This window comes from Varanus komodoensis, unplaced genomic scaffold (assembly GCF_004798865.1).
Source record: "Varanus komodoensis strain SLA01 unplaced genomic scaffold, ASM479886v1 scaffold3, whole genome shotgun sequence".
Taxonomy (NCBI): Eukaryota; Metazoa; Chordata; class Lepidosauria; order Squamata; family Varanidae; genus Varanus; species Varanus komodoensis.
In genome coordinates this window covers 44778642-44806412 of record NW_025335761.1, presented here as the reverse complement: position 1 = coordinate 44806412, position 27771 = coordinate 44778642, and the positions used below count along the sequence as shown (strand labels likewise).

Below are 27771 nucleotides of genomic sequence, written 5' to 3'. Positions count from 1 at the left end.
TTGTCACCCGATGTGGAGTTTGTGACCCAAGGAAAAATTTATCAGAAATTTCTGTTCGTGATCTGATTTGGTTGTGAACTGAGGTGTTCATGAGCCGAGCTCATGTACATGAAAATGAGCCAAGGTTTGGTTGTAGAGCACACACTTTGCCTGCTGAAAAGCCCAAATTCAGTTTAGTTCATGGTCTCTTGAAAGATTTTCTGAGCTCAATGCTCCTAATGCCAAGCCTTTGAGACAAGCAACCCATGACCTGGGTGCCAGATATAGTGATCCAACAGATAAAATCTCGGCAAGGTCTTCACATGTGCATCAGGAGAGAAGAGAAATGTCTGAATACGCACAGACTGAATAATTCTCATGTCTTTCTAAGAAGTGGCAGTCTGCTGATAGAAGGTTTTTAAGTCCAGCCAGCTACGATTATACTGGTAGCAGCATGTGAGGATAAGTGTACAGCTTGATTCAGTTCCCTGTCTAGTTGTAAACTAGTTGCCAGCATAAAACAAATCAAAGCAGTTCCCTTCCATCCTCTTACTGTACCTCGTCTTCAGGTTTCAGATGGGCACTTCACACACTCTAAGGAATCTGTACAGCTGCTGATGCTGTCCTTATGGTGTTTGCTGCTGCACACATTTTTGAGCTGTCCAGTTATGCAATGTTGAAAGGAAATGTCGATCTTGTTCAAAAGAAATAATATACTAGATCTGTGGGAATCTATTTTCAAGGCTGGAGGTGGTAGCTAAACTCATAAAGCCTTGTATTCAGCACTCTACCTACCACTGGAAAATCTATCTCCTGGCATCCAATTACTATGCTTTTATTTATTCAAATTATTGGAAAGCTTCAGAGCCTAAAATGGCAGATAGTTATCACAGAGTGAAAATGTGTTGGAATCTGAAATGCATGATGTTCTTCTCCCAAACCAGACTCAAAATTCAGTTATCCACTAATATACATCTAAAATTATGCAAACACATTGTTTAATTTGTTTAATGTTTTCTCTTCATTCAGTAATGTGCCTTCAGGTACATAAACAGGCACCATATATACTACTATTCTTTTTGTGGAGATAAAATGGAAAATATTCTGTTTTACATATTTTCCATTTCCAGCGTTTGTATAAATCTCCCATTTCAGGAATTGTTTGTATTTGTGCTGCAGCAGCCCTTAAGAAAAACAGTCAGATCATCAAAGTAAGAAAAGTCTGAATGTGCCCTGCTGTTTCTGAGAACATCCAGCCTGGGACAATTGTGACATTTATTTATTTCATTTCTTTTCAGGCTAATCGTGATGCTGTACTGAGCAGAATACCTGAACACAGAAATGATCGCATCATCAGTTTGCAAAGTGCGTCTGTAGTCTATGACTTGCTTACCATTGCCTTGGGAAGAAGAGGTCAATATGAAATGTTATCAGAGGTAAGCTATGATAGTTGCACAACAAAACTGAGCCTTAGAGCTCACCTAAATTACATTACTTGGCTGGCAATGCATGAAAAAATAACTTGCCAGTTCAACATAATATAGAACATTCTGTTATAATACTGCCTAATAGTAACCAATTTTGATGGAGAGAAGGGAAATACAGGTTTGTATGCAATGGTTGTTGTATGCTGTCAATGCAAGGTGTGGAATGAAACTCATAGTCACCACCAGGAAACACCATCTGTAGCTAGATGGGTATAGGTTTTATGAATAGAACATGCCTGAACTTAAATAGTTGGATTTAGTTGTATATTATTGTTATGTCCTGTCAAGTCATCTCCAACTTATGGCAACCCTATGATAAAAGCTCTCCAAAATGTCCTATCCATGACAGTCTTGCTCATCTGTTCTAAATCCAAGGCGGTGGTTTCCTTTTTGGAGTCAATCCATCTCATTTTTGGTCTTTGCTTTCTTCTTCTATGACTTTCCCTACTGCCAGTCCATAGTATTATGTATACACACATGTACATACATACATGTGTGCGTGTGTGTATACATATATGTGCATACAAGTCTCTCTATACACAACTGTATGGGTGTGATTTATTTTTGTTTGTTCAATTTTGTTCAGTTTTAACATGGTTATCAGAGTGAACCAACTTTGTGCTCCAGTGCTGGGATCCCCAACTTTTTTGGATCTGTGGGTTTTTTTGTGAATTTGAGAAACCTCTGTGGGTAGCATCACAAAATGCCAAATAGGGGATTTCTGCTTTGTCATCTGCCTATTATCTTTGTAAATGGCAGGCAGCATCTTATTCAGCAAAAAACAGAAGACTTGTTTCATGTGTATTAGATCCTGCAATGTCTCTGTAGGGGATTGTCCAATTCAACTAATGACTGGGTAATGCTGGTTTTAAAAGTAAGTTTTGGCACTATCCAGTAGTTGCTTCTTTTGAGAAGCTGATGACCCAGATACGTTTTATACTAGAGCAGTCTTTAATATTCTCTGACATGCACACTCTTCTAAATTAATTATCTGTTTCATGGAAATTAACAAATGGAAGGCAAAATAGATGCTCTGGGCCCTTTTGACAGCTAAAAATTGATAGAAAGTTATGTATATTTCCTACAAATCCATGTGTATACATTGAAAAGGGAAACGTTAAAAAGTTAACAATTTTTGAATGCCCTTTGTGAGTGTAAGTGGAAAAGCCCTTGGGCACCATATTGAGGACCTTGGTTCTGATGAACCAGGAGGGATAGGTGACAGAAATTATTTTGCTAGTTTCCATTTGGAGTACTTTTGCCCATTGGAGCACCAGTTACACAATTTTTGCTGTGTTAATACAAAACTGTATATCTCGACTGTATTATTGCAACATGCTCTACACTGAAACCTTTTAAAAGTGTTTAGAAATATCAGTGGGTTTTAGTTGGAGCCAGTTTTTTTAGGACATAGATTACCATACTCTACTAACATCACTGGCACCTTATTTGTTTCCAGGGACAATTTAAAGTGCTGGTTTTGGTATAACTTAATGATAGAGGTGCTTACAATTTAAAAATATTTTTTAAAAGCTAAGAGTTAAGATTTTTAAACCATGTTAATTTGATAGGCTTTCTGTGCTTTTCCTGCCACAGTGAGTCATAATATGCCTGACCTTTTATTTTATGAGAATCACCATAATGATTCAAAGCATAGTTAAGGAAAAAGTCAACTCAAATGTTTTCACTGTCTTTCTGCATCAACACATATGCAAAGCCAGCTCAAATGTTTTCACTGTCTTTTTGTAATTAGCTTATCTCATAAAAACTATATATGAGCAGATTGTTCATGTGTGTGTGCGTGTGTGTCCATGCACGCATGTGTCCGTGCATGCAGACATACGATTTTTAAAAAACTGGGATTCTGTTGTCTTGTCCTATATGGTTTCTACTAAGCATCTCCAAATGTTTTCTAAGGCTGCAGTTGCATATACACTTACCTTGGAGTAAGTCCCACTGAATTCATTCAGGCTTTCTTCTGCATAGACATGTATGAGATCACAGCATAAACAGGCTTTTGAAGTATTCTTAGTTCAATGATGTTTAATCCACCCCAGCCATCTCTGAATGCTCAGCTTAGTTTCTCCTGGATCTTAAATGTGTCTGGTTCTCCTTTAGATCCTGTCTTATTTCTGGGTCTGTTGGCCTTGGTATTTCAGCTAAGCTTGGTATTCCATCTCTTCTTCTGAATCTGAGACAACAACCTTTGGAAGCTGTATGATGTGATAAGAGAGCCAATTCATACAGGCCAGCTTTTGCAGTTCGCCACATAGTTCAGAGTGTGGTCTTCCTACCGTGGCCTCTCTAATCAAGGCCATGGGAATCATGGGAGACTAGGCTGCCTTTGAGAATAATCCCTCTGAGTTTTAAAGCAGTGACCAGGCATGAACATGAAGTGACTGATACAGGCAGTGACCTGTTCAAACTGCATGAATCTGAGCCATTGTGTGATGGCCTTCCAGACCTCTCTTCATCCCAAAGATCTGGTCAAATGAATGCTGGTGTGCAGTGTACACAGAAAAGATACTACTCACAAAATAAAATTGAGACATTTATTTGAGGTACCCTGGTCAGCATTGGACCTCATCCTAATATATCAGCCCTGGTAGAGACCTTACCTTAGAAAGAGGGATTGGGCTGTTGATAGACTTGTGGTTGGTGATACAGAAAAAGAGAGAAAGAAAAAGGAAGAGAAAAAAGCACAACTCTATGTCTGTGTGTGTGAGAGAGTGATGGTACAAGGAGAGGAGAGGACCTCTTCTTTTATCCACATCTCATAACATTTTCTCTGTTCCTTTACAAGTATGTTCCTTCCTTCCTTCCTTCCTTCCTTCCTTCCTTCCTTCCTTCCTTCAGACATGTATGCATACATGTGTACATTTGCCAAACCCTTCTCTGCTTTTGGGAATACTGATCTGTGTAGATGCAGAAAGAAGGTGGCAAGAAAAAGGGAAGAATTATGACCAGAGAGATAGGTGGACTTACAGTGATGCAGCAAGAGAATTGATAGTGTAATAAGAGAAATAAGTGGGCTAGCTGAAAATTTGTACAAAAATACTTTCCTTGTTATATTACAATGCAGGCTTTGTGAGTCATCGAAATGTAAAAGTAGCCCTGTTATTTGCATTGTGTGCCTTGCCCAAAAGTACTGGGTCTTTAAGGTGTAGCTCACTGATATAGCACTTTTAAAAAACAATGTGCTTTTTAAGCATCTTTATTTTGTTTGCCTGCAGGTAATACAGGCAGGCAATATTGTCAATTTAGAAAAGTGTGCATAATTGACAACTGGCATTTTTGTTGTTCTCTTTTTAGTGCTTAGAAAGAGCTATGAAGTTTGCCTTTGAAGAATTCCATCTTTGGTATCAGTTTGCACTGTCCTTAATGGCAGCAGGAAAAGTAGGTCTTTCCACAGATTTTGTTTTCTTGACAGCTGCTAATGGTAATCATGTGGGCTGCAGTCCTGCACACATTCGGTTAATGATGCCTCAGACATCTGCAGTTAGGTGCAGTATAGCAACTGTAGTTCTGTTCATTATCTAAGAATTATAAGCCATTTATCCTGTCCCAATGCAAAGCTGAATATAATTTCAGAATGCCAAGATCTTTATCATGCTCTGTATTTGACTAAACATGCTACTAAAAGAGGGCAAATGGCTTTGCTCATTTCAGTTAAAGTGTAACTCAGCAGTATTTGAACAGTGATGGACTAAAATAGATCCCAATCTGAGCTGTGGTTTCCATCTGTGGGTGGGTTCACACATAATAGCAACCAGTTTGTTTGTTTGTTTTTTGTTTATGCGCATATTTATATGCCATCTATAACTGTGAAAAGGTCTTCCTAAGAGGCTTACAACCACATGTTAAAGCAACATATTAAATATATATATAAATAACAACATTAAAACATATTAAAAACAGGTGTGATGATTGGCTCACCTGGCATTCCTGATGAACCCAACAGGCTATCGTGATTGATTTATTTATTATTTATTTATTTGGGATATTTCTAACCTGTCGAATCACTATGTGTCTCTGGACAGCTTACAACAGATTCAATAAATGCAACAATATAAATATCATAAATACCCCAAACAATAATAAAACTAATAACCCATGACTGAAGTAAAAGATAATTAAAATCTATTAAACATTAAAATATTGGGTGAAAGGTCTTGACCTGACGCGGAAAAGCATATAATGACGGTGCCAGGTGGACCACTCTAGGGAGCCAGGGCGCCACCGCAGAGAAAGCCCTCCTCCAGGTGTTCTGTCTCCTAATATCCATCAAGGAGGGTTCCCAGAGCAGGGCCTCTACTGCAGATTGTCTTGGGTACTTTGCTGCCTGCCATTGCTCCCAACAGTATCTAGGTGGAAACCATGGGAAAACCAAGTCTCATGACAGCTGTGGTCATGAACCAATTTCAGGCTGGCATGGCTGTCCCTTTGTTCCCACTTTGCAAACAGAGTTTCTGCCTTGAAGTGCAATGGGGTCAACTGGCCCTAGACTTGCCCGGGGCAACATGTAGGGGCTGATTGCTGCATCCTTGCAGCAGGCAGCCCACTGTACATTGCCCCAGCCAAGGCTGGAAGTTGACCCATTGCTGGCTGGGGCTTGAACCTTCTTTGCACAATGGAGAATAATAACCCTAACAACTCTTTGTTCCCCACTTGTGTATCCCAAGAGCTGCTGTCAGTGGTGTTTGCCCAGTTGCTGGCAGCAATTCTTCCACACTGGCTGCACTGGGAGGGGTAGTGAGGAGTGGAGAACCGTCCGACAGCAGCTCCCCACATGCTGCTTGGGCACTTTTGTGGCAGCTGTCAGCTGCATTCACTGGTTAGCATTTGGCAAGAGGACCAAGCGGATATTGACACTCTAGCAATGTAGCTTGCAGTGTGAGTTGTGCCATCCAGGTTCAGACAACACTGCAGTCTATTGTGGGCTGAACAAACCCTACAACAAACCTTTGGTCCTTACTACGGTACCCACAACTGGGTTCATACGACACAACAAGCAATCACAACCTTTTATGAATGATTTTTTTGTTGAACAGGTGAACCCTACCAGCATGCCACTCCAAGCTTTACCTCAGAGGCTGTGTTGGTTTCAGTACTTTTTCAGTAAGGAGGAACACTAGATATGTCCTCCCTTGGCTACCTGGTTGAAATATTTTTCTTCTGTTCTTTTTCCTTTATTGAAGAGCCGCCTCTTTGCTCCTAATGGGAGAGAGGTAAACAAAAGCCAGGCTGGGAACTGGAAAAAATCCATAGTCAAGGGAGAGGCAATGAGTAGTTGGTAGATTTTCACTTGTTAGTAGATTATTCTGCATGTTGGCTAGCTTATTTCATCATATTTTAACTGCAGCGTGTATCTTGAGGCACTGTTCCTTTGTCTGGTAAGGACATTTTTCTGGTCCTTCTGTGCCTCCAGAGCTTTATATTCAGCCTGCCACATTTCCGAAGCCGGTTGCGTTGCTCAGTGTGTGTTGGCTGTTGCATTATCTGAAAAGCTCTCCCACGGTTTATAACTGCTGATCCTGTCATGGAATTAAACCAATTTCTTTGCTTGAGATATTGCTTTATTTGAAATAGGCATTAGTTTGTTATAGCTTAGAAGAGATTAAAATCACAAATTGTGAAATACTTGTTAGTTTCTACTATCCTGGTTGACTTATCTCAAGACATCTTTTCATACAGTCTGCTCGAGCTGTGAAAGTCTTGAAAGAGTGTATCCGACTGAAGCCGGATGACCCTACAATCCCACTTCTTGCTGCCAAATTATGTATGGGATCTCTACACTGGGTAAGTGTGAGTAAAAAAAAACAGGTCTGCAAAGATATATATACACACACATACTCTTGCTTTAAAAAAGAGTATTATTTGCATTTACATTTAGCTTTTGTGTTATATCCAACATTGTGCTAGAGGAGAGCTTACAAGAGTAGGTGTTGTAGCTCTTGCAAAACTTGCTATCAGAACTAGTGCAACTAACTCAAGGAACACCTAATCTAATTATGCCATAATAAATTGTAAACCAGCTTACACAGACAGAATCAATGTACTGGATTTGACACTTGTGCAAGGATAAAAACAGGGTTCCTGCTACTGGTAAAAGGTTTACAAGATTGGAATGACACCATTGGATCCAGCCAACAGTGAGTGTTTTTGACAGTTCAAAATGTCAAATTTCTATGAAAGGAGTATTCTTTTAAAAGGAGAGATTTGATCCTTGTGATTGTCTGCTGTTTTCATGCTCTTTGCCAAGTTGCAGTATGTCCCTGGGCTGAATTTCAAACATGACTAATTGCTAGAGATGGTGAACTTGGTTAAGGTTGGAAATAGGCAGACAATTGTGCAGGAGAATGCTAAAAGAAAAAAGAAGATATTTTGTTGAGGGATCTAAACTGTAATTATTCTGCATCTCAAGAATGAGCATATGTAAGTTGGGGAAGTTGAGGCTGCAATTTTTAAAAAGTAAAAATATGCTTTTATATTGCATGTTTATAAGACATTTTGGAGGGTTTTCATTCATAGGGTCATCATATGTCAGAAGACTTGAAGACATATAACAGCAACAATTTTTATTACAACAATGTAACAACAACTTCATTATTCTTGAAGTTTGTTGTATTGATCAATATTATTTATTAAAATGCACGAACTCACAGAGTCTCAGTACAAATGGTACTGTCAAGCATACTGGTCCCTCTTCCAGTGCTTAATTCACTGTTACTGCTTGGAGTTTGATTTATAGAACAAGTTCTGGGCGACTCTAGATCACTTATATCTTTATCAGGCAATGAGATTTTAAAGGCATTATGAGAGCCAGTGTAGTGTGCTGGTTAGAGTGTTGGCTTAGGATCAAGGAGATCCAGGTTCTAGCCATTACTTGTCCACAAAGGTCACTGGGTAACTTTGGCCCAGTTACTCACTCTCAGCCGAACTTACATCATAGGATTGTTGTTGTGAGGATAAAATGAAGCCATGTAAACTACCTTGGGTTCCTCACAAGGGGAAAAAAGGTGGGATATTAATCAATGTAATAAATCATCATTATCACTGGTTCTGGCACTTAAGTTGGACAGTTCACTGGGGTGGATCTCTCAGTTCTTACGGTCACCAATCTCCCAATCAGAGATCTTCGGATTCTCTGTTCTTGGGTTACTGGTCCTTGAATTCTTCCACATGTAGAAGTATCCCCAATACAGATTTCAGTTGCCGTTTTCAGATTGGAGTAAACATTAAACCTTACCCTTGACAGAACTACTTTCAGGATGAGTTGCACTTCAGCTGTAGAAGGGAAACACTGGATTAATGCTACCAAGATTATCCTTGCTATCCAAGTTCCATCTGCTGTGATTATCATGACTACACACTGTTGGTTACAGTTTCTGAGCCTTCACCAGAGGCCATTGCTGGCTCTCTTTCTGGTCCTAGTGCAGTGGCTGATGACTTACCATGGCACCACCAAGAGTTCAGTTGATTGTCCATGGATGTTGGTGCCATGGACAATAACATCTGATGTATTCTTGTCCATGCTTGCACCACAGCAAACACAAATTATAGGATCAAGTATTTGACTGGTCTGCAGGCTACTCCCAAGCTTGTATTGCTCTAGCACTCTGACCACCTTGTCGGTTGAGATACCTAAGGTATTTGTACAAACTTGTGCGGCGGGGAGTGGGGGGCATTCAGCCCCTAATTGACTTGGAGTGTGTTGCTTATTCTACTGTTAAGTCATCTGAACTGCTGTGACAACAGATTTCCCTCTCATGTCTTGGAAAATTGCCTTTCTGGTGGCTCTTGCATCAGCTTGTTGGTGCAGGACACTATGCATTGCATGCAGATCCACTTTGCATGGCTTCTCATCTTGATAAACCATATTTCTGCCAAAAGTCGTGAATCAGGACATTGCATTCTTACCCTTCTTTCTTTCTCCTCCTACCGCAATTGAATCTACTTCTTATACTCTGGATTTTCAAGGAGTTTTGGCGGTATATAAATCAAGGCCATTTGTCAGCCCCATTGCTTTTTTGTGTGTTGCGGTGGCAAGCGGCAAGGAATACTAGCGTCATTGCAGAGGTAGTTGTCATGGGTGAGCCTTGCTATCACTTTGGAGTATGAACTAGATGGCCTTGACGTTTATGATACAAGATGAGCTCAACTCACGCCATGGATATACTTCATATCTGTGACATTTGAGAAAGGAGAGCAGCCACCTGGTTGAAATGCTTGATATTTGTCAGCCATTATGGATCTGATGTGTGGATCTTCCACACTGTTTCATTCCCTGTCTGGTAGCAGGACACTAACTTGTGAGAACCAGTGTGGTGTAGTGATTAAGAGTGTGGGCCTGGGACACAGGATATCTGGGTTCTAGTCCCTGCTCGAGTAACTGGTTGACTTTGGGCCAGTCATAGACACTCAGCCCAACCTACCACACAGGGTTGTTGTGGGGATAAAATTGAGAGTAGTAGGAAGGGAATGGTGGATGCTGCTTTGAGTTTGTTATAAGGAAAAAAAGTGGGCTATAACTAACTGAATAAATAACCTGCTACCAGTAACTAACTTTGCTGCTCACCAATATGTGCAATGCACAGCGATCACAAAGAAGAAACCCTGTAATTGTATTTCTTTGAGTGGCCTTTGTGCATTCACACAGCTCATACACTGTCCCTACTTTGGTGTCAGTCTCAGTGCTGAGGCTGCAGTAGGTTTCAACTGAGGAAATAGCTAGAATCCTTCTAGGGGTATGTACACCAGAGCAGTGGGGCCAAGTTCCCTCCAAATTTTCCTCAGCTATAGAAGTTTCCTGAATAGGCCAGTGTTCTGGCACCAAGCCCATTTGACTGAATACACAGATGACTACTCAGAGTACTGCTGTTCCAGATAAAGCCACCTGACTTTCTTTTTTGCTTCAGTAGACATGCTGAGAAAATATGCTTGTTGCACTGAACAAATGGGTCATTTGGTTGGGTTTGGGTGTTGAACAGTCTCTTGGTCTATGGCCTATACCAGTGATGGCGAACCTTTTAGAGACCGAGTGACAGACTGCAACCCAAAACCCACTTATTTATCACGAAGTGCCAACACTGCAATAAAACCTGAATACTGAAGTTTTAGTTTAGAAAAAACAACTCACAGCCAGTTCAAGCAAATATATATATATCCTTGGCAGTGCACTGACTGGCCATGTGAAAGCTTGGACAAGTCATGGCTAGTGATTCACGGCTCGTGATGTCATCATCTGGAGCCTCTACTCCTTTCCAAGCATGCGCATGGCCCCTATGTGTGCTGTTATCCGATGCGCGGATGCTGGGGCGACTTGGCTTGCGTGCCGACAGAGAGGGCTCTGCGTGCCCACTGCGGCACACGTGCCATAGGTTTGCCACCACTGGCCTATACAGTGATGGTATTATAGACTCCTTGAAAATAGAAAATGGACATTTCTCACCATTGACTCTAGAGAAACTGAGAAGGTGCACACAAGGTTTCTAGACTGTTTCCCATCTAGATACTCACCAAACCAGTTTGAATCTTTATATAGAGACAAGTTGGTGTCTGAAAAAAGGAGTTTAAATACAAGTTGCTTGGATCTACCCATCATATCAGTATAGCCCAGTTCTAGCCATATCCATTTGAGATGCTCCTGCAATGACGTCTTCTGTCCTGCATACTCAGGCCCTCCCACAGAGCATTCCTGGGATGACAGGGAGTATTGAAAATGTTGTTGATGTTGCGTACCTTTGACAGGTTTGTGAAAGCGAGCTGTCTGAAAAAGGCTCATGATCATGAGGAGAAGCTGGAAGGCTTTGCAGCCCTTCATAGAACTGATGATGTCTTTGGAAGGGTGACAGGGCCTAGTGGTCACTATTTGAAATTGGATTATTTTTGGACTAACCAGTCCAATTAATATAATTTAAGCAAACCCATTCTGAATCAAGTGGACTGACTGACCTACTTACAGTATTTGTATACCACTCCGTATCTAAGCAGATTCCAGAGTGGTAAACAGTGCTAAACTAAAATAGGGAAAAGAATGGAACAATACATTAAAAACAAGATAACATTAAAGCCATGGTTGGTCAGAAGGAAAGGCTTCCCAGAACAAGAATGACTTCGGCAAACAGCACAGTGTTGGTGCGTCCTGACCTGCAGAAGCAGAGGATTCCATAGAAATGGGGCTGCCACACTGATGGGTCTTCTGGTAGTTTTCCGTCAAGCCATCTGTCCATATGGGGTCAACAGGACGATGACCTTTGATGATATCAATAATTAGGCAGGCTGGTAAAGGAGAAGATGCCGGCTCAGGTATCCTGGCAGATGGTCTATGTCCATCACTAGTTAATAAAAATCTGTGTTTTTACTTTCAGTTAGAAGAAGCAGAAAGGTTTGCCAGGATGGTGGTTGATGTGGGGGACAAAACATCAGAGTTCAAAGCCAAAGGTTTCCTGGCCCTAGGACTGACTTACAGCCTTCAAGCTACAGATGGTAAGTGAATTGCACACATCCATTTATAAGGGCAAAGTGGCAGTGATATACAGCATCAAGAAATATGTCAAACAATAAAAGTGATGTGTTTTGTGTGCAGTGTTTTCACAATGCAAGTTTTTAAAAAGAATATATTATGGCAGAAAGCCTCTACTTAACTATTACTAATTAAATCCTGTTTCTAGCTTCCTTGCGAGGGATACAAGAGGTCTTGCAACGAAAGGCTCTCCTTGCATTTCAAAGGTGAGTGGGTGTTAATCTTTTCATTCAGCTGTACATAATGAAAAACCTTATGTGTATTTTTTTAAAAGAAGATATTTATAAATCATTATGTAATGTGGATTTTACCTCTGGGATGCTTTCATGAGCACAGAACATATTGCGTTAACATTTGCTTCATCAAGTAGTGCTAGCAAATCCAGTCTGATTCCAAAGGATTTCCTCTTATTTCATTATTAAAGATATTTTTGTTATCAGATAGTAGATAACATTTGTTCAACATCTGTTTAAAGAGTAACTTCATCTGAATTTCTCAAAGAAAGCACAGCTCTGAATAGCAGGCCAAAAGCTGATGGGACAATATGTGTTATTTACATTGTTACATTAGATTGATGGGACTCAGTCAATGGATATTAAGCCATGAGACTCAAGCCCTCTTATCCTCAAAACAGTTATGGGAAAGTGCTATTATTTCACCATGGCTTGTGGCTCATGAATTTTGCATCTGGTAAGCCTGATGATTAAAATTGTTTATTAGTACCACCAGATCTGCCTTTTAAAAACTTGAGGTTACACACAATAGTCTACTATTTTTCCAGCTATTGTGAAATATCCTAATAACTTTAACCACTACTTGCAACTGCTTAAATATATCTCTGCAATCTCGGGCCTCTTTTTACAATTCTAAACCCTTCACCTGACTAATGTAAAAATAGGATTATTTATTCTAGCATTATTTCTCCTGATGGAAGAATCAAGGGGAATAATACACACCAACAGTATAAAGGTTATTTATATTGGAGTACTAGAGTACTGGCAAGTACTTCATCCATCATTCCCTGACCTGACTGTAGGCATTCTCCAGACTGTCAGAGTTTCTCAGAGCTGCAAGCTGTTGTTGTAATGTTCTTGGCTAGATGTATGTGCAGTCACTTTCTGCCTTCCTCTAGAGCTGCTAAAGGAAAGTAAGTCAGAAGACAGCAGCTCTTGCCTTCCTCATCCCTTCTCATATTTCTTACCTGGATGCATTTTCTGGTTTTGTTTTTATTCTCTCTCTCTTGCTCTCTTCCTCTCCTTTTCCCTTCCCTGATTCCCCCATGAGAAAATTCAGTTCTTCTCCTCTTGGTCTCCTAAGAGTCCTACAGGTTTTTCTCTGAGACATAAATAATTGCTTTGCTTGTATCCACCTAAGGGGCTGCACTTGATAGTGTAAGTTAGAAGGTTGGATTAAGACTGGAAAGATATGTGTTCAAATCCCCTCAGCCATGAAGGTCATTAGGTGACCTTGAGTCAGCCTCTTAGCTTAGCCTACACACAGGGTTCTTCTGGGGATAAAAGGGGAATGGGGTAGTGTTGTTGTTGTTACAACCTTGCATTTATATTCTGCCTTTCTCCCTCCAAGCAAGGAAGACAAGGCAGCTTTTAAGGTTCTCTTCTCCATTCTGTCCTCACATTCTGTCCTGTGAGGTAGCTTAGGCCAAGAAGTGGCTAGCCCAAAGTCAACCACTGGGCTTCACTAGAACCCAGATTTCCTGAGTTGCGGTCCAGCATTCTTACCACTACACCACACCGACCATGTACTGTGGCTTGAAGGCAAGACAGAAATGTAGTACAGAAATAATCTCCTGGTTCTTTAGTGGACATTTCAGTGGCCCACTCTGTCTAATCATGATCCCAGACACAGGCTAGCACTATCAGGCTAGAAAGAGCAGAAAGGAGTTTTGGCTCAAGTATATTCCAATGCTCATGATCAGCATTAGATACAGTTCTATGTATGATTGCCCTGGAAGAGGGCCAGGACTGATCCCTGCTAGTATTTGATCTTGGGACTGTAACTTCTGTCTTACTCATGTAGCACACAACACAATCCATAATTCTTAGTCCTGTTGCTATTCCTCCTCCAACATTGGTGATTTTTCCAGGCCACTTTTATGATTTTTTTCCAGTGATTGCAGTTTCCATTGGCTACTGAGTTCTAGTCTAGCACTATTATAATTCTTGCAATTCTTCAAGACTGCAGAACCTGTTTTGCAGCATTTTTCTGTAACATTTCCTTTGACCTTAAGCAGTAGAAAGTGTTTTGTAGACACAATGTGGATTCTTTTCTGTTTCTTCTCCTAAGTTCAGGTGGTAGGAAGGAAGGTAGGTAGACAGATGAATCTTTTTCAGTATGCACTTATATAGCTTCAAGTAACTGCACTTTTTTGAAACCCTGCATTTTTGCAGAGCTGTACAAGTGTGAATGCACTTACCAGACTTTAAAGGAGAGTGGGGGGAAACAAGCCTAAATGGCATTGCGTCCTTCCACTTCTTCCACAATTGGTTCTGCCATGTGCTTGCATTATCAACACAAATGAAAAAGCACGCACAACCTTTCAAGCTAATTCTATTTCTCAGTATGCATCAGTATATTGCATTTCATTACATTATAAACCTGATGGATTCAGCAGCGTAATCATTAATGTGTGTTTCACTCAGGAAATGCATTTGGGAAAAATTGAATTAAAAGGGCTGCCATATAAACACTATCCTGGAATTATTACTAATGCACTTGTGTAAAGGAACTTGTAGGTCCAGTTTTATGAAACACACAAAGAATTAGTGCTGTGGAAATAAAGCTGCAGTGTTTGCTAGAGAACAAGGCAACCTTATTTGTGTTCTGAACTCTGAGGATGTCAGAAGAAATTTCTTCCTGACACAAGTCATGACCCTCCATCAGTGGAAAATACAGATTTAGCCATGTTGTATATATACACCATCCTATCACAGATGGCATCCTCTCTGTCACCTCTTGGACCATTGCAGGCATTTGTGCAAGTGGTATTAAATCCGAGTTATTTCTGGAGTGTTTACAGAGATCTGCAAGGGATGATGTGGTGTAGATCACTGGGTAATTACCAGATGCTAACCACTTTAAGTCATTCCGAGCTTCAACTGGATTTTTGAAACCTACGAGAGAAAAATCTCTGTATCCCATTATGGACCTGAGTATTCTGTTTAATCAGACTTTTAATTCAATTGATAAAATGGGAACAAAATAGTAAATGTTGCTTAACTCATGACCGTGGAGCAGAAGAAACTCCCTCCCTGTCATCAGAGGGTGTTATTACTGTTGTGCATATTGTGCTTGTACCATAATGTGCACCCGATAACATCCCTGGCAAAATGGTGAAAGTGCTGTTCTTTCCAGATGTTGCAAATTGCTAAATTTTGCAGGTATGAATGTATTAAAGTACATTCGTAATTACTTCTTAATTTAGCACATATATACCTATATATTCATATACATGTGGCACTAAAAAAGAAAAAAGTTACTTATGACTGGTTCTGGTTCTGGTTTTGTACAGTATTGTCTATGAAGGAAGTAACCTCTTCTTTTAATTTATTCATATGAATACCACTTTGTTGCCCATTTGTCTTATTAAATAAGTCCTAGAAACAGCAAAAACAATGTCCTGTCTTTGAGTACTGAAAAAGAGATGACCAAAAGACATAAATCAGTGATGAGTTTAATTGGAAGACTATGGGAACATGTATACAATATTTCTTCTCCAGTCACCTTAACCCCCTCCTCAAGACCTTTCCCAATTGGAATTTGGTTCTCAGCTTGCAAAAGATCCCCTACTCAGGTTCTTCAGCATCTCCACCTGATCAGCACACTTCTGATAAGAGTATACACTAAATAAATACAGAGATTCTTATATGATCCTTGTGGTTAATATTTAAGCTGGTGGTTGTAGCAGTGGCTTAAACCCATTGTTGTTAAAAGTATATTAGAAGGGAAGAAAAAGGCTAAGGAGCAAAGGCCACTGGTGGATTAGTTACAGGAAAGTGAGATAGGCAGTGGCAGTGGAAGCACATTGTTCTCACTAAACTGCAATATAACCACATAGAGATTTTATTATTATAAGTGGTAATTAATAAATAGAAATGAAAAATAAACTGGCAGTTACAGAGGAGAATCTGGGTTTTTAATGTGTCTTAATGGACTAAATATCTTTAATATTTTTCAGGGCACATACTTTATCTCCAACTGATCACCTGGCAGCATTTTATCTAGCTTTGCAATTCGCTATATCTCGTCAGGTTAGTTTAAATATTGACATGGTTTTAAAGCTGATTTGGTTATGGCAGCAACTACAGTGGTCAGCTAAATTACTTTTGTGTTCTGCTGTGTTCATGTTTCTGTGCAAAATGCTAAGGGATCCGAGTCTGTATTTTACCTGAATATCACCAGAAATGCCAATAACCAATAGTATTTTGGCTAATGGTAAGCTCTGTATAGAGGGCTGGTACTATTTGCCGAAAAGGCCTGGGGCTCAAGACCACAGGATACCCTCCTCCCCAAAAAAGCACATGCTGATTTACCTATGCTCTAAAGTTTCTGCCTGTCTTTAAGGGCTTGGCATCCTAAGAAGATCACTATTTTTTAAAAAAAGGGTTGTATGGATAGATGGCATTTGATTTCAGAAAGAAAGGGTTTTCTGGTTAGGGGGTATGCACCAGGAGGTAAAACAGAGGTGGGCAAAGCCAGCTACTCCAGAAGGGTCAGATGGGGTAGGGTATACCTTTGTTCAGCAAAGTGGTGGGGCAAATAGCCTTCATAGATTCAGTGTTACAGATGAAAGTGTTGAGCCACTCCGTAACATCACTTCTGCCTGTATCCCTACATTCATTTTTCATCTTCTTGCTAGTTTGGTTTATAGAGAAGTAGGAGTAATTGCAGGTGCTTTCTGCCTTGTAAACAAGAGTCTGTTTTTATGAAGGTTTTTTTAAGGGGCCTGGATGCATGTTCAGCAAGCATTCAGCATCCATAGTCCAGAAGTGTTGAGTCTTAATCTCACATTCAAACTTCTTTTCCCTAAACACCCCCACCCCAAAATGTGATTCAGTGCCTTGGCATCCTGTTTGCTTGCTATGAAATGCTTCCTATTGTACTAAAACAGTTTTATACTGCTATGCTGACTACAGCCCAAGGAATTTTACGGTAGAGGACCAAGGTAAAGAAAGTGTGTGTGCTTTTGTGATCATGCCAGTGATAGCATGTTGACCCATCTCCTGTTGTGGCAGCTGCTGGAGCTGCTGAAAGGCCTGGAATGCTGCTGAATCAGTGGTCACCACTGAAGTTTCTGCTGCTGCAGTTTCCAAAGTCAGACTCATCCTCAATTCTAGGCTGGGTTTGGAAGCACTTCTAAATTCAGCATGACTTCAGAAACAAGATAAAACTCCTCCTTTAGGGTGGGGTGGGGGTGGGGAGAGGTTAGGCAAGAGAATGAGATTAGGACAATTTTTCAATGACTAGTAAGGGCCGAACAGAAATGTGGATCCTGTTCAACTAAAGTTATATTTGTTCCCTGCGGGCTTCTGGACATCCCAGTTATAACATGCAACAAAGCTGTGTGTTTTGTTTTGTTAAAAGGAAACATTTTACGCTGCCAGAATCTCAAAGCCTGAAACATCAAGGTCTGTTCTTTGCACTTCATACATTTAGATCATACCAAGCTGTTTTGCCTTTGCAAGGCACAGGGAAGGTTTTAAAGTTTATTTTAGGAAACTGATTTGAGCAGGGTAGTTCATGTGCTTTGGCTACTTTTAATTTCTGAGTGATGCTGTCCTGCCATGGGCAGATAAAAGTGCTTCCCCCAGTATGAATATATGTTTGGAGTTGTATTCCATTCCTGTTTTGTCATAATCTTCACATTCAGCATGGGTATGTGTGGTGGTAATAACTCCTTTCAGCATTTCTTTCAAATAGATACCAGAAGCTTTGGGTTATGTTCGCCAGGCTCTCCAACTTCAAGGAGACGATGCTAACTCCTTGCATCTCCTTGCCCTCTTGCTGTCAGCTCAGAAACACTATCATGATGCTCTGAATATCATAGACATGGCCTTGAGTGAATACCCAGAAAATTTTATGTAAGTAGTTTTCATTTCCATGCATCATTGTGCTCCTGATGACATAGACCTTAATCACCGAAGTTATCCAACTGTTCATGTACTTTTAAGCTTATACATTTGTGCTCTGCCTTTTTCCCTCCTTCCATGTCTACTAAAATTTAGAAACTTTATGAATAACTGCATAATGTTTTGCTTCCTGAGCTCTTAATTTTGAAGTATTTGTCCAGTTTGTGGGAGACATTGTGCTATATGTTCTAGCTGCAATGAAAATGATGGCATTGCAAGTTACTTGCATTTATTTGATTAAAGGAAGTTTCATAATCTTGCCATCGTGAGGCTGATGTAGTCATAGCTCGTCTTATCTTGTTGCTTTGGGGACTAAATCCACCGTGGCCTATGGCTATATCTTTTGATTCTGGCAGCCTCTCTTACGATTGGTAGAGAGAAGGGAAGCAACTTGTTGTTTCACAATAGGAAAATGAACCACTCTATCATTTTCTCAGCTTAGTTGTCACCTAGTGTTTTAGTTGTTTTCTTTTATTACTGATGAGCAGAAGAAGATCAAAGTAAGTAAGTTATCCTAGGGCACAGTCCAATCCAGATGCCTACACCCCTCCATTCTTGAAGGATTACAGGCATCCCATGCAGAGTAGGAGCACAGAGGTGAAAGTTGCCTTCTTGCTCCTCGCACCCTGCAGAATGCTTTGGCAAGGGGAGGAGACTGAGGCACCAGCAGGTTACTTTGTGCTGAAACAACTCTGTTCCCCAAACTGCCCTCCAGAACACGCACTCACTGCCTTCTCTGAGGTCACATTTGTAATCTCTGAAAATTAGTTAGTGCAGATCTTTCTGTGGCAGCTATGAGATTGAGGGAAAGGTCCTTCAAGCTTGAAGTGCCTGCTCTGACATAAGAATGGGGACTCTGTGTAGCCATTTTAGATGCTGCCTAGCAGCCATGGGATTGGGCTGCCCATGGAGAAATAGCTGTCTCCAAAGCCCGCATCAAGTAGACATTTGTCAAATGTAGCTTTTAAAATTAATTCAGTTAATATGTTGTGTTGGCATGCCAGGAATATTGATTTACTTCAGCTTTTATTGTTTTCAGTCCCTAAGGAGAAGAAAAGACTGGTTGTTTAAAAAAAATCAGTTAAGTGTTTTCTTTCCATCATAGTTTTCAAATATTTCAGAAAAATTAAGGTTCCTCAGTACAGCTATAACTTCAGAATAGGAATACATTCCCATGGCACTTGCATCATTTTTGGTTCTCATCAACATTACTGTTTTCCTTGGATTCCTTATTCCTGTAAACAGCTTGAGTGGTCTGAAAAAGGGCAGCTAAGGTACAGTTGTTTTTAGTCTTGCCTGAGATTGTTTCTGTAAATACTAACTGTCCCACAAAGTAGAGTCAAGTTCTTCAATATGCTAAAGGTATAACTAGATGAGTTCCAGTTATGTGCTGACTCTTGTCTACATTAACTGCCAGGTTCTTCAGTATAGAGCCAATAAGCCAAGCTGAAAGCTGGTAGTTTGCATGCTCTTGGATTCTTCTTTTTCTATGTGCTTCTCACTATTTAAGTCCATTGCCATAATCAGACTAGTAATATTTTGTCCTGCCATACATCTCTAAATAATATCAATCTAAGGCACTGATACTATTATGCAGATTTAAAGGGCCTTCATCTTTGCTTCTTGATCTTAATTTGGAGTTGTTTCAACACCTCATTATATTGTATCACTTCGTTTGTATTGATTGTAACTTATTTTGTGATTTTCTGGATAACTCTTGCTATATGGCCAGATATGAAAATGTAAACCAGTAAATAAGTAAGTAAGTAAGTAAGTAAGTAAATACAGACAGACAGACAGACAGACAGACAGAAATTCCTTTTTGAGTGTGGTTCCACCAAGGTTTGGAATTTCACGCAACTGGTAACTGCAATCTAAATAGGGAATATATGAGTCCTCATAGTGCTTGTGCCTTGTTGAAGCAGCAGATGCCAACTTTAAAGAGTTGCTCCATTTAGACTCTGGGCGATATTTAACCATCATATTCCATTTGCGCAAATGATGTTGCATTCATGGAAACTAGATGCTGAACTGTGAGCAAGAGGAAATACAGATTTGCACAAGTATGGTTCCACAAGCAGTTCTGCATTATAATTGTGCAACCAGTCACACATAACTCTTGTGAAACCCACAGTGCACATACTTGTGTATTCTGCTTGCACAACCCATTGTGCAGCGAGTTGTTCAACTGTTTGTACAATCAGAACAGAACACGCAGAACAGAAAAAATTGGTAGCACTCTACTAGCAGTGTATGAATTTGCAGTATGAGATACTGTTCATAGTGCCAACTATGATTAATGATAAGTTTATACATAGACAACCTAATGAACTGTTGTTCATGAGGGCTGCTAACTTAAGATAACAAATCACACTTTGGTGCTAGTTTGCAAACTACAGTTTGGGCTAACTGTGGTTTGGTCCTATGACTATATCCACAAACCATTTAGGTTTATGGAACAACACTTTAGGGTAGGAATGCAAAACTTTCCTTGGCCCGAAGGTTACATTAACTCCAAGCGACCATATCACAGGTCATGTGCTGGTGGCAAGTAGGACTACCACTTAAAGTGGCTACCCCCCGTGCCATGAGGCTCCAGAGTGCTTACTAGACACACTATTCTCGTTCTGATGTTGTGTGTGTGTGTGTACACATAAACCCCACACGGACAGGAAGTGAACTACCACTGGATGGACAGTTTGACATTTTTCTGTGTGGTAGAAGGAGAAGGGAACCCATGTCTTACCATGTAGCAGGGGGAACTGTTCTGTACCATGCAGCAAACAAAAGAGCTTGATTGTGTAGAATTCAGCCCACCGACTGGGTCAGAATACTCTACAAGGATGAAATTGATAGATGAGTTTTACTTCACACATTTCTTATTTGGCACTTCTAATGCATTTGCTTTCAGGGGAACTAATATGTTTTCATCCTATTTGTTTAGGACAAAAGAGTTGTTTTCTATTTAATTCTTTGGCACACATTTTCCTGCAAAGAAAACTGTTTTGTGAGCAAAATAAATGGTTACATTATTCAAGGATAATTTCTTAGAGATTGTAATGGCTCATCTTTAATTGCTATAAAATTTAATAGAAGAACAGTTAATTCTGAGTGCCATTAATCATAGAGTGCACAGATATGCTTGATTTTGAGTGCCAACATAAACATCGAGTGCCATTTAAACATAGAATGCACAGGTATGCTTGATTTTGATTCAGAGCTACATTTAAAACATGTTTGTATGTGTTTAACATTTCCAAAGAGAATGCTTGACTCTGTATCTAGAATAATTATGTAAAACTTTTCCGAAAAGTATTTCCGTATAGACTGTTCTCTAGAAAACCCTTCTCACATTGAAGTTTCTGCTGAGAAACTTCTTTGAGTGAATGTTTTGCTGCAGAACTGGCCATCACGCAATGTTTGTTAGATTCTTAAAGTGAACACATGGAGTTCACGGAAGGCACAGACCAGTCCTGTGAGGTCATGCCATCATTCTGCATGAACTAAGAATACACCTTAGAACATACCCGACATTCTCCTTTGCAGCTGCACGTGGCTGCCACAGATCAATAGTGCAAGGCAAGCTATTTTTTAGGAACATTGGTTGTTACTGGATATTACCATTATATTCTCATCTGGTGAAATTGTTATTTCTTATTTGCCTTGTCTAGAAATACAAAATACAAAAAGAGGGCATAGCAAGAAACCATAAATGGGCAACAGTTAGGCTATATATGGCTGTGCCAAGTCAGTCTTGCAATTTCATTTTTTAAGCTCGAAGGTTATTTTTTTCTTTGTGATTGCTGACTAATCTTCCACTGTTACCTGAATATGACTTTAAGTTAGCCTTTGTGTCATATTCTGAATGGAGTGGTTCCAGGCTGTTATTCTGTATAAATTACATAGTGATTCTACCTTTAAATTAAATGCCTACTAGAAGGTGTAGCATTTTCCTAGCATGCTATGCCATTTTTTTTTTTTTTTTTTTTTTTTTTGCCAATTGGCATAACAATATCCTTGTGCCTTTTCTCAGGAAAGTGTTAGTTCCTTTTTAAATAGTGCAGTGGGAGCAGAGCTAAGTAATTTGTTTGCGTGGAGGCAAGTAGCAATAGGATAGAGCCATAGTTTTTGCTTAATTATGCATTTTGTATTTATTTCTTTCCTCAGATTACTGTTTTCAAAAGTCAAATTGGAATCACTCTGCAGGGGCCCGGATGAGGCACTTCTTACTTGTAAACACATGTTACAGATCTGGAAATCCTGTTACAATCTCACTAACCCCAGGTAGGGCAGTATGGAGACAGCACTGCGAATGAACTGAACTTGTTTTTTTTAAAAATCAACCAGTTGCATGTAAATAGTTTATTCTTGCAATGGAAAAATGTTCTTGTTTATATTTCATAAAACGGTTTGTTTAATTTCTTCTCTAAGTCACTTTTCTGTCATGGGTGATGGCATGTATAAATGGACCTGGCTCAGTTCCTATATTTTAACATGACAAATCTGAACTTTCAGCTAGAGTCACCTTTAAAAATAAAAATCAATTTTGTCTTTCAAATCAGGGGTGTCTGTGAGCAATTTTATTGGGTTGTATATATGAAAAGAAATCCTAATAAAATAATGTTCAGCCACCCTCATTTATTTAAAAAGGATCCTGAACATGGCATACATGGAAATCTCCAACAGTACCCACCAAGCTCTTCACTCCCTGTCCCCTTAACATTTTATGTTTAACACAGAAGATCATCCAGACACCAGGTTCTCCTTCCTGCTCCTGAACCTGTTGCTACACACTTGTTCAGTAAGCTTGAAAAGAGGAAAAGAGTAGCTTCCTGGCCTCTCAGCACACAGACCTTGCCCATTCATTCTCTCTGTATCTCCTCACTCCCAGTCTCTAATCATGCTATTTCTTCCCATCCAGCCCTTTCCATCACCATTTCTCTTCCTTCCCTTCTCTAGCCTTCTTTCTCTCCCTTCCTAGGCCTTAGCCTTTCTCTTTCTGTCCAACATACACCCTTTATTTTACTGTTTCTCTCCATTCCCAGCCTCGCTCTTTCTCTATTACCCTTTTGCCTTGTGAGTTCTCCCACTTTCTGCTTTTTGCCTCGGTGTTTCTCTCCACTGCCATCCAGGCCCCTCAGCAGCCATTATGGGGCTAGTCACATTCTCCATGGGAAGATAACAGATACATTAACGATGCCCCATAACCCTCTGCAGTGGGAGAGGTTCAGGACTAGTAGCAGAGATTCTGATTGGCTTTCAGAAAACAAAAAAGATATTTCAACAAGCTTTGCTTGACATCATGAGAGATTTGAGAGTGGAAATAATCCCTCTCTTTAAAATGTTCCCTTGCTAAATTCCAGCTGAGGTGTTGTTTTTTCAATTTCTGGAGCTTAAATATGGGCAAATTGCTTACGTCTTAATTTAAATGCTTATATGAAATTATGTTTAAAAAATGCAAAGATGTAGCAATACTACATCATAGCAAGCCATTTTGGAATCGTAGCCCAACCTCATGGCACTATCAGATCAACACTCTCCCATGCAGTGTATCACCATTTCTTTTTTCAAATTCCCTAAGAGCTGTTCTGTAATAAGCCTGTCCCTGCTGTGAGTTAACAACTCTCATGTGGCTCTATCAACCTTCATGCTCCCATATGCATCTGATTCAAGCAAAGCTCATTCAGTGGCCTTGGAGATGCCAGCCACAGTCAGATTTCAGATCCTTGAGCTTAACTGACCAGTACAAAGGATGGTTTCAAAATTTTTAATGAGTCAGTTGAGAGGGAACAATTCCTATATGTTTATCTCACCCTGTTGCATGCTTGTAATGGTTACCTTCTGCTCTTTCAGAAATCTGCTTTCTTTGGCAGCTAAAGCAGACAAGTGAGGCAGAGAACATAAAAGCATGCCAGTTTGGGTTCATGCACCAATAGTGCAGCAGGGTAGATAATGCAGTAAGCAAATTAAATTTTCCAATTTGTGATTTGGACCATGAAAAAGTAGCTTTACTGATATGGTTATGGCCATAACTTTGATGCAGCATCCATGCTTACGTTGGTGCAGTTCTCATACATGTAGGGAGAAGTAGTTAGACTACTAAATTCAGTTGAGTCTTACTGCTCACCAAGATACATGTTTCTTGCTAAAGTGTAGAGGCAAGCTGTGTATTAGGGCCTGTATTAAGCCTTATGTTAGTAGAGGTGGGATGTGCTGTCCCAACTCAGAGACGATATTGGAATTACAGCTGAAGCTAATCAGTAAGTTTAGATGGTTGTTCTTTCTGCTTTGCATTTATAGCTCACCTTTTTTCCTCTTGCAAAGAGCCCAAGGCAGTTTCCATAGACCTTCTCTGCTCCTTTTTATTCTCACAACAACCCTGTAAGTTAGATTAGACTGAGAGTGAGTTGCTGCCCCAAAGTTGCTCAATAAGTTTTATGGCCATGTGGCAACTAGAACCCATATCACCTGGGTCCCTGTTCTAGCATTCAAGTCATCATGCCACCCTGGCAACCAGTGGAATTCCTTCAATAAAGGAGTTGCATGCTGAAGAGGATTATATTTATATCCTACTTTTTTCTTGGAAAGAACCCAAGGTAGCTTATATAATTTTCCTTTTCCTCTGCATTATATCCATACAGCAACACTTTGAGGTAGGTGAGAGTGAGAGTCATTGACTGGCTCAGAGTCGTCCAATGAGCTTCATGACCAAGTGGGAAATAGAGCTCAGACATCCAGAGTTCCCTTTTCTGCATCTTTCAAACCAGTCCTTGTAGATGTTTGCTGCGTTAGTGCTATCCGTATGTATGTATGTATGTCCTTATAGATAAAGAAATTTCACTTGCATGAACATGCTAGTGTTGGTTTTATTGTCTGGGATTAAAAAAAGGTTAGTGCTGTTTCTTCAACTGTTGCGCAAATACCTGCAGAAGACCTCTCACATTGCAATGCCATAATGTATCAGGTCTTACGGTCTTGTAGTGTATAAACTCTTCTTCAGGGTTGGACAGCACATGATCGCCTGTCTTGCACTGCATCACCCCAGTTCAGCAACACAGCAGTGACAAAACAGTCAGCACTACAGAGGCTTCCAAAGGGCAAGCTTATCTCGGTTGTAAGCAGTGTTTTTCTATTTGAAGCATCTGTAGCAGGTGTGCCACAAAATTCTGTTGCTTTGTCACCTTGTAGCCAAATTTGAATTTAAGTCTCATTCATTCAGTGGGTCTACTCAACTTTGAGTATCACCCATGTCTACATGAAGGTTACAGAAATCATTGGAATCTTTTGATTGAGGCTATATACATGACATAAAGCCCACCATAGGTTATTTGCCCCATCGTGAAGCTGCAGGGCACACTGTTTCGTTTACCCCTCACGTAGCCCATGTTTGCCAGGTTTTAATAACAAAGCAGCCCTAAGTGGGGGTTGTGTATGTAACCTGATGTCATGGGTTCAACAATTCCCAACAGACCGTAGTGTGTCATATATACCTGGTCAATATCCCTCATAGTTAATTGCAAAAGCATTTGCAGCCTCACATAGTTACCTCCCTGTTTGGAGAAGGCAGCTATCTATTTGGAAGTGGCCATTTGGTCAGCTGAATGCCAGGCATAATGCCCTAAAATGGTGGCTTCGTTGCATTTTTGTGTACCTTCTAATACATTCATCACTGTCAGACTCATTCTTCAGTTGGTGGATAAGAGCAATAAAGAAGATTCTTAAGTTAGGTTTTTCTCTTGAGATTTTGGCCAAGTGTGATTTAAGGAAGACACAACTCTCTGCTATCCAGAAAGTAATAGATTTAGATCCATGTTATTTGAGAATTGCAGCAGTTCTTGTTCTCTCTTATGAATAAGTAATGTAAACTACGGAATTGGTAGAGCTTCATTTTGGCTTAGAGGAGAGTATTTATGCTTGCTTGCTTGCTTCAGTGTGTTGCCTTCTGCACAGTTAAGTAGATAATTTAACAAGATCCCAGCCAATATATCTCTGTGCCGAACTGGAGTGAAAGTTTTTTGATCATGTCCTCCCATGCTGTAACTGGTATAGCGTCTGCAGAGGGAGGCTGTTTTCTCGTACTAAGAACACTCCTGGAACAATTGTCTGAAGATACGGTTCTGTTCTGTTTACGGGATGATTTATCCTGTATTACTGAAAGCATTGCAAGTTTCTTTTTTATTGCAATGTACATTAGGAAAAAAAGTTGGACCTCTTTTCTTTAGAAGAGTTGGACCTCTTCTAAATCCCATCTGCTTTATCCAACTCTTTTAATTGTTATATCTATTTTTTCCTGTTGAAACTCTGATTGGTGTATATCTAATAACAATACTTTCCATGAACAACCAGCATTCTATGGCTAACAACCAGCATTCTGTGGCTAAGTTGCCACAAACTCACCCTTCCACTAATAAAATGCTATTATGGTTAAATCTCTGGTCTTCTGTGATGTCACATTCCTATGCAAAATTTTCAATTGTGAGAACTTACTTACAAGATTGTGATTTAAATTAAGCATCACAATTTAAAAAGAGAGTTCCAGAGGCAAAATACCAATGAATAGAGGAAGAAATATGTGGGAAATATATAGTTAAAATAATTGTTCATTTAAAAACTTAGAGTTGTTTTCCGTCAAACTTGGACTTTCAGATTAAAAATGGACTGCAGCCATTGCTCTTTGGCTCTTTGATAAAAACAGCAAGCTCAGAAGAAACATTTTTTTTCATCTAAAGCACATTTAGAATCTCTTTCCCCATTCTGTATTTGGCAAAATGTTCTGCTTATCTGAACTTCCAGAGCACTGATCTGAATTCCAGAGTGCTGATTTGAATAACATGATGACAGTTTCCTTTTACACCTAATTTCAGTATGATATATGTGTGCACTCAATTACAGTAATATGTTTGTATCTCACGACCACTGCAGCTGTACTTGAAGTTGGCACAGAATCTAATCTTATTTTACTGCTTTTCTGATGAGCTTCATGCACGTGTACCTAAAAATAATTTTCAGTAGTGATTATGCTGGGGAGTGGTGTAATTTCTGACCTGCTCTTAATAAGAGAATTTTTTCTGTTCCCATAATAATTGAAAGTATATAATTTTAAAATGGCATTATTTGTCAGCTGTCTTGGTTTCTCTACTGGAAATGTCTACTCTCCTGGTTTCTACTACTTGGTTTCTCCAATGGAAATGTCTGTTCTCATGTCAACTGGAGTGCAATTGTTATAATGGTTTTTTTTTTTACTATTATAAATGTTAAACTTATCCCTTTAGGGGTATATTTATTTTATTTTATTTATTTTCTGATTTATATTCGATTTATACCTTTTTTTCCTACAAAGGGCTCAAGGCAGCTTACATCATTCTCCTCCTCCATCTTATCCCCACAACAACAACCCTGTGAGGTAGGTTGGGCTGAGAGTCTGTGACTGGCCCAAAGTCACCCAGTTGGCTCCATGGCTGAGCGGGGACTAGAACCCCGATCCTCTGAGTCCAGTCCCATGCTCTTAACCACTACACCACACTGGCTCTCAGTGTGGTACATATTATGTACCTTTGCATGCTTTTAAGAAACAAAGCACATTTAAGAAACATTGGAGCACTGCTTTGGTGAGGTGAAAACATGGTCTAGTGAT

The 27771-nt window shown here is 39.8% G+C and overlaps 1 protein-coding gene across 6 annotated transcripts in view; it reads left to right on the top strand.

Moving 5' to 3' along the window:
* The window catches only part of TTC7B (tetratricopeptide repeat domain 7B), a 142293-nt gene that overhangs the window by 51060 nt on the left and 63462 nt on the right, over positions 1 to 27771 (top strand). For 5 of the 6 annotated variants that reach the window (XM_044435634.1, XM_044435633.1, XM_044435636.1 and 2 more), the window contains 8 exons: positions 1278 to 1415; positions 4779 to 4862; positions 7161 to 7265; positions 11837 to 11954; positions 12140 to 12197; positions 16187 to 16259; positions 17929 to 18089; positions 22305 to 22421. In XM_044435634.1, the coding sequence (XP_044291569.1) occupies positions 1278 to 1415; positions 4779 to 4862; positions 7161 to 7265; positions 11837 to 11954; positions 12140 to 12197; positions 16187 to 16259; positions 17929 to 18089; positions 22305 to 22421 (854 nt within the window). The remainder of the gene's footprint in view (positions 1 to 1277; positions 1416 to 4778; positions 4863 to 7160; positions 7266 to 11836; positions 11955 to 12139; positions 12198 to 16186; positions 16260 to 17928; positions 18090 to 22304; positions 22422 to 27771) is intronic. The other variant, XM_044435638.1, reaches the window with a different exon arrangement.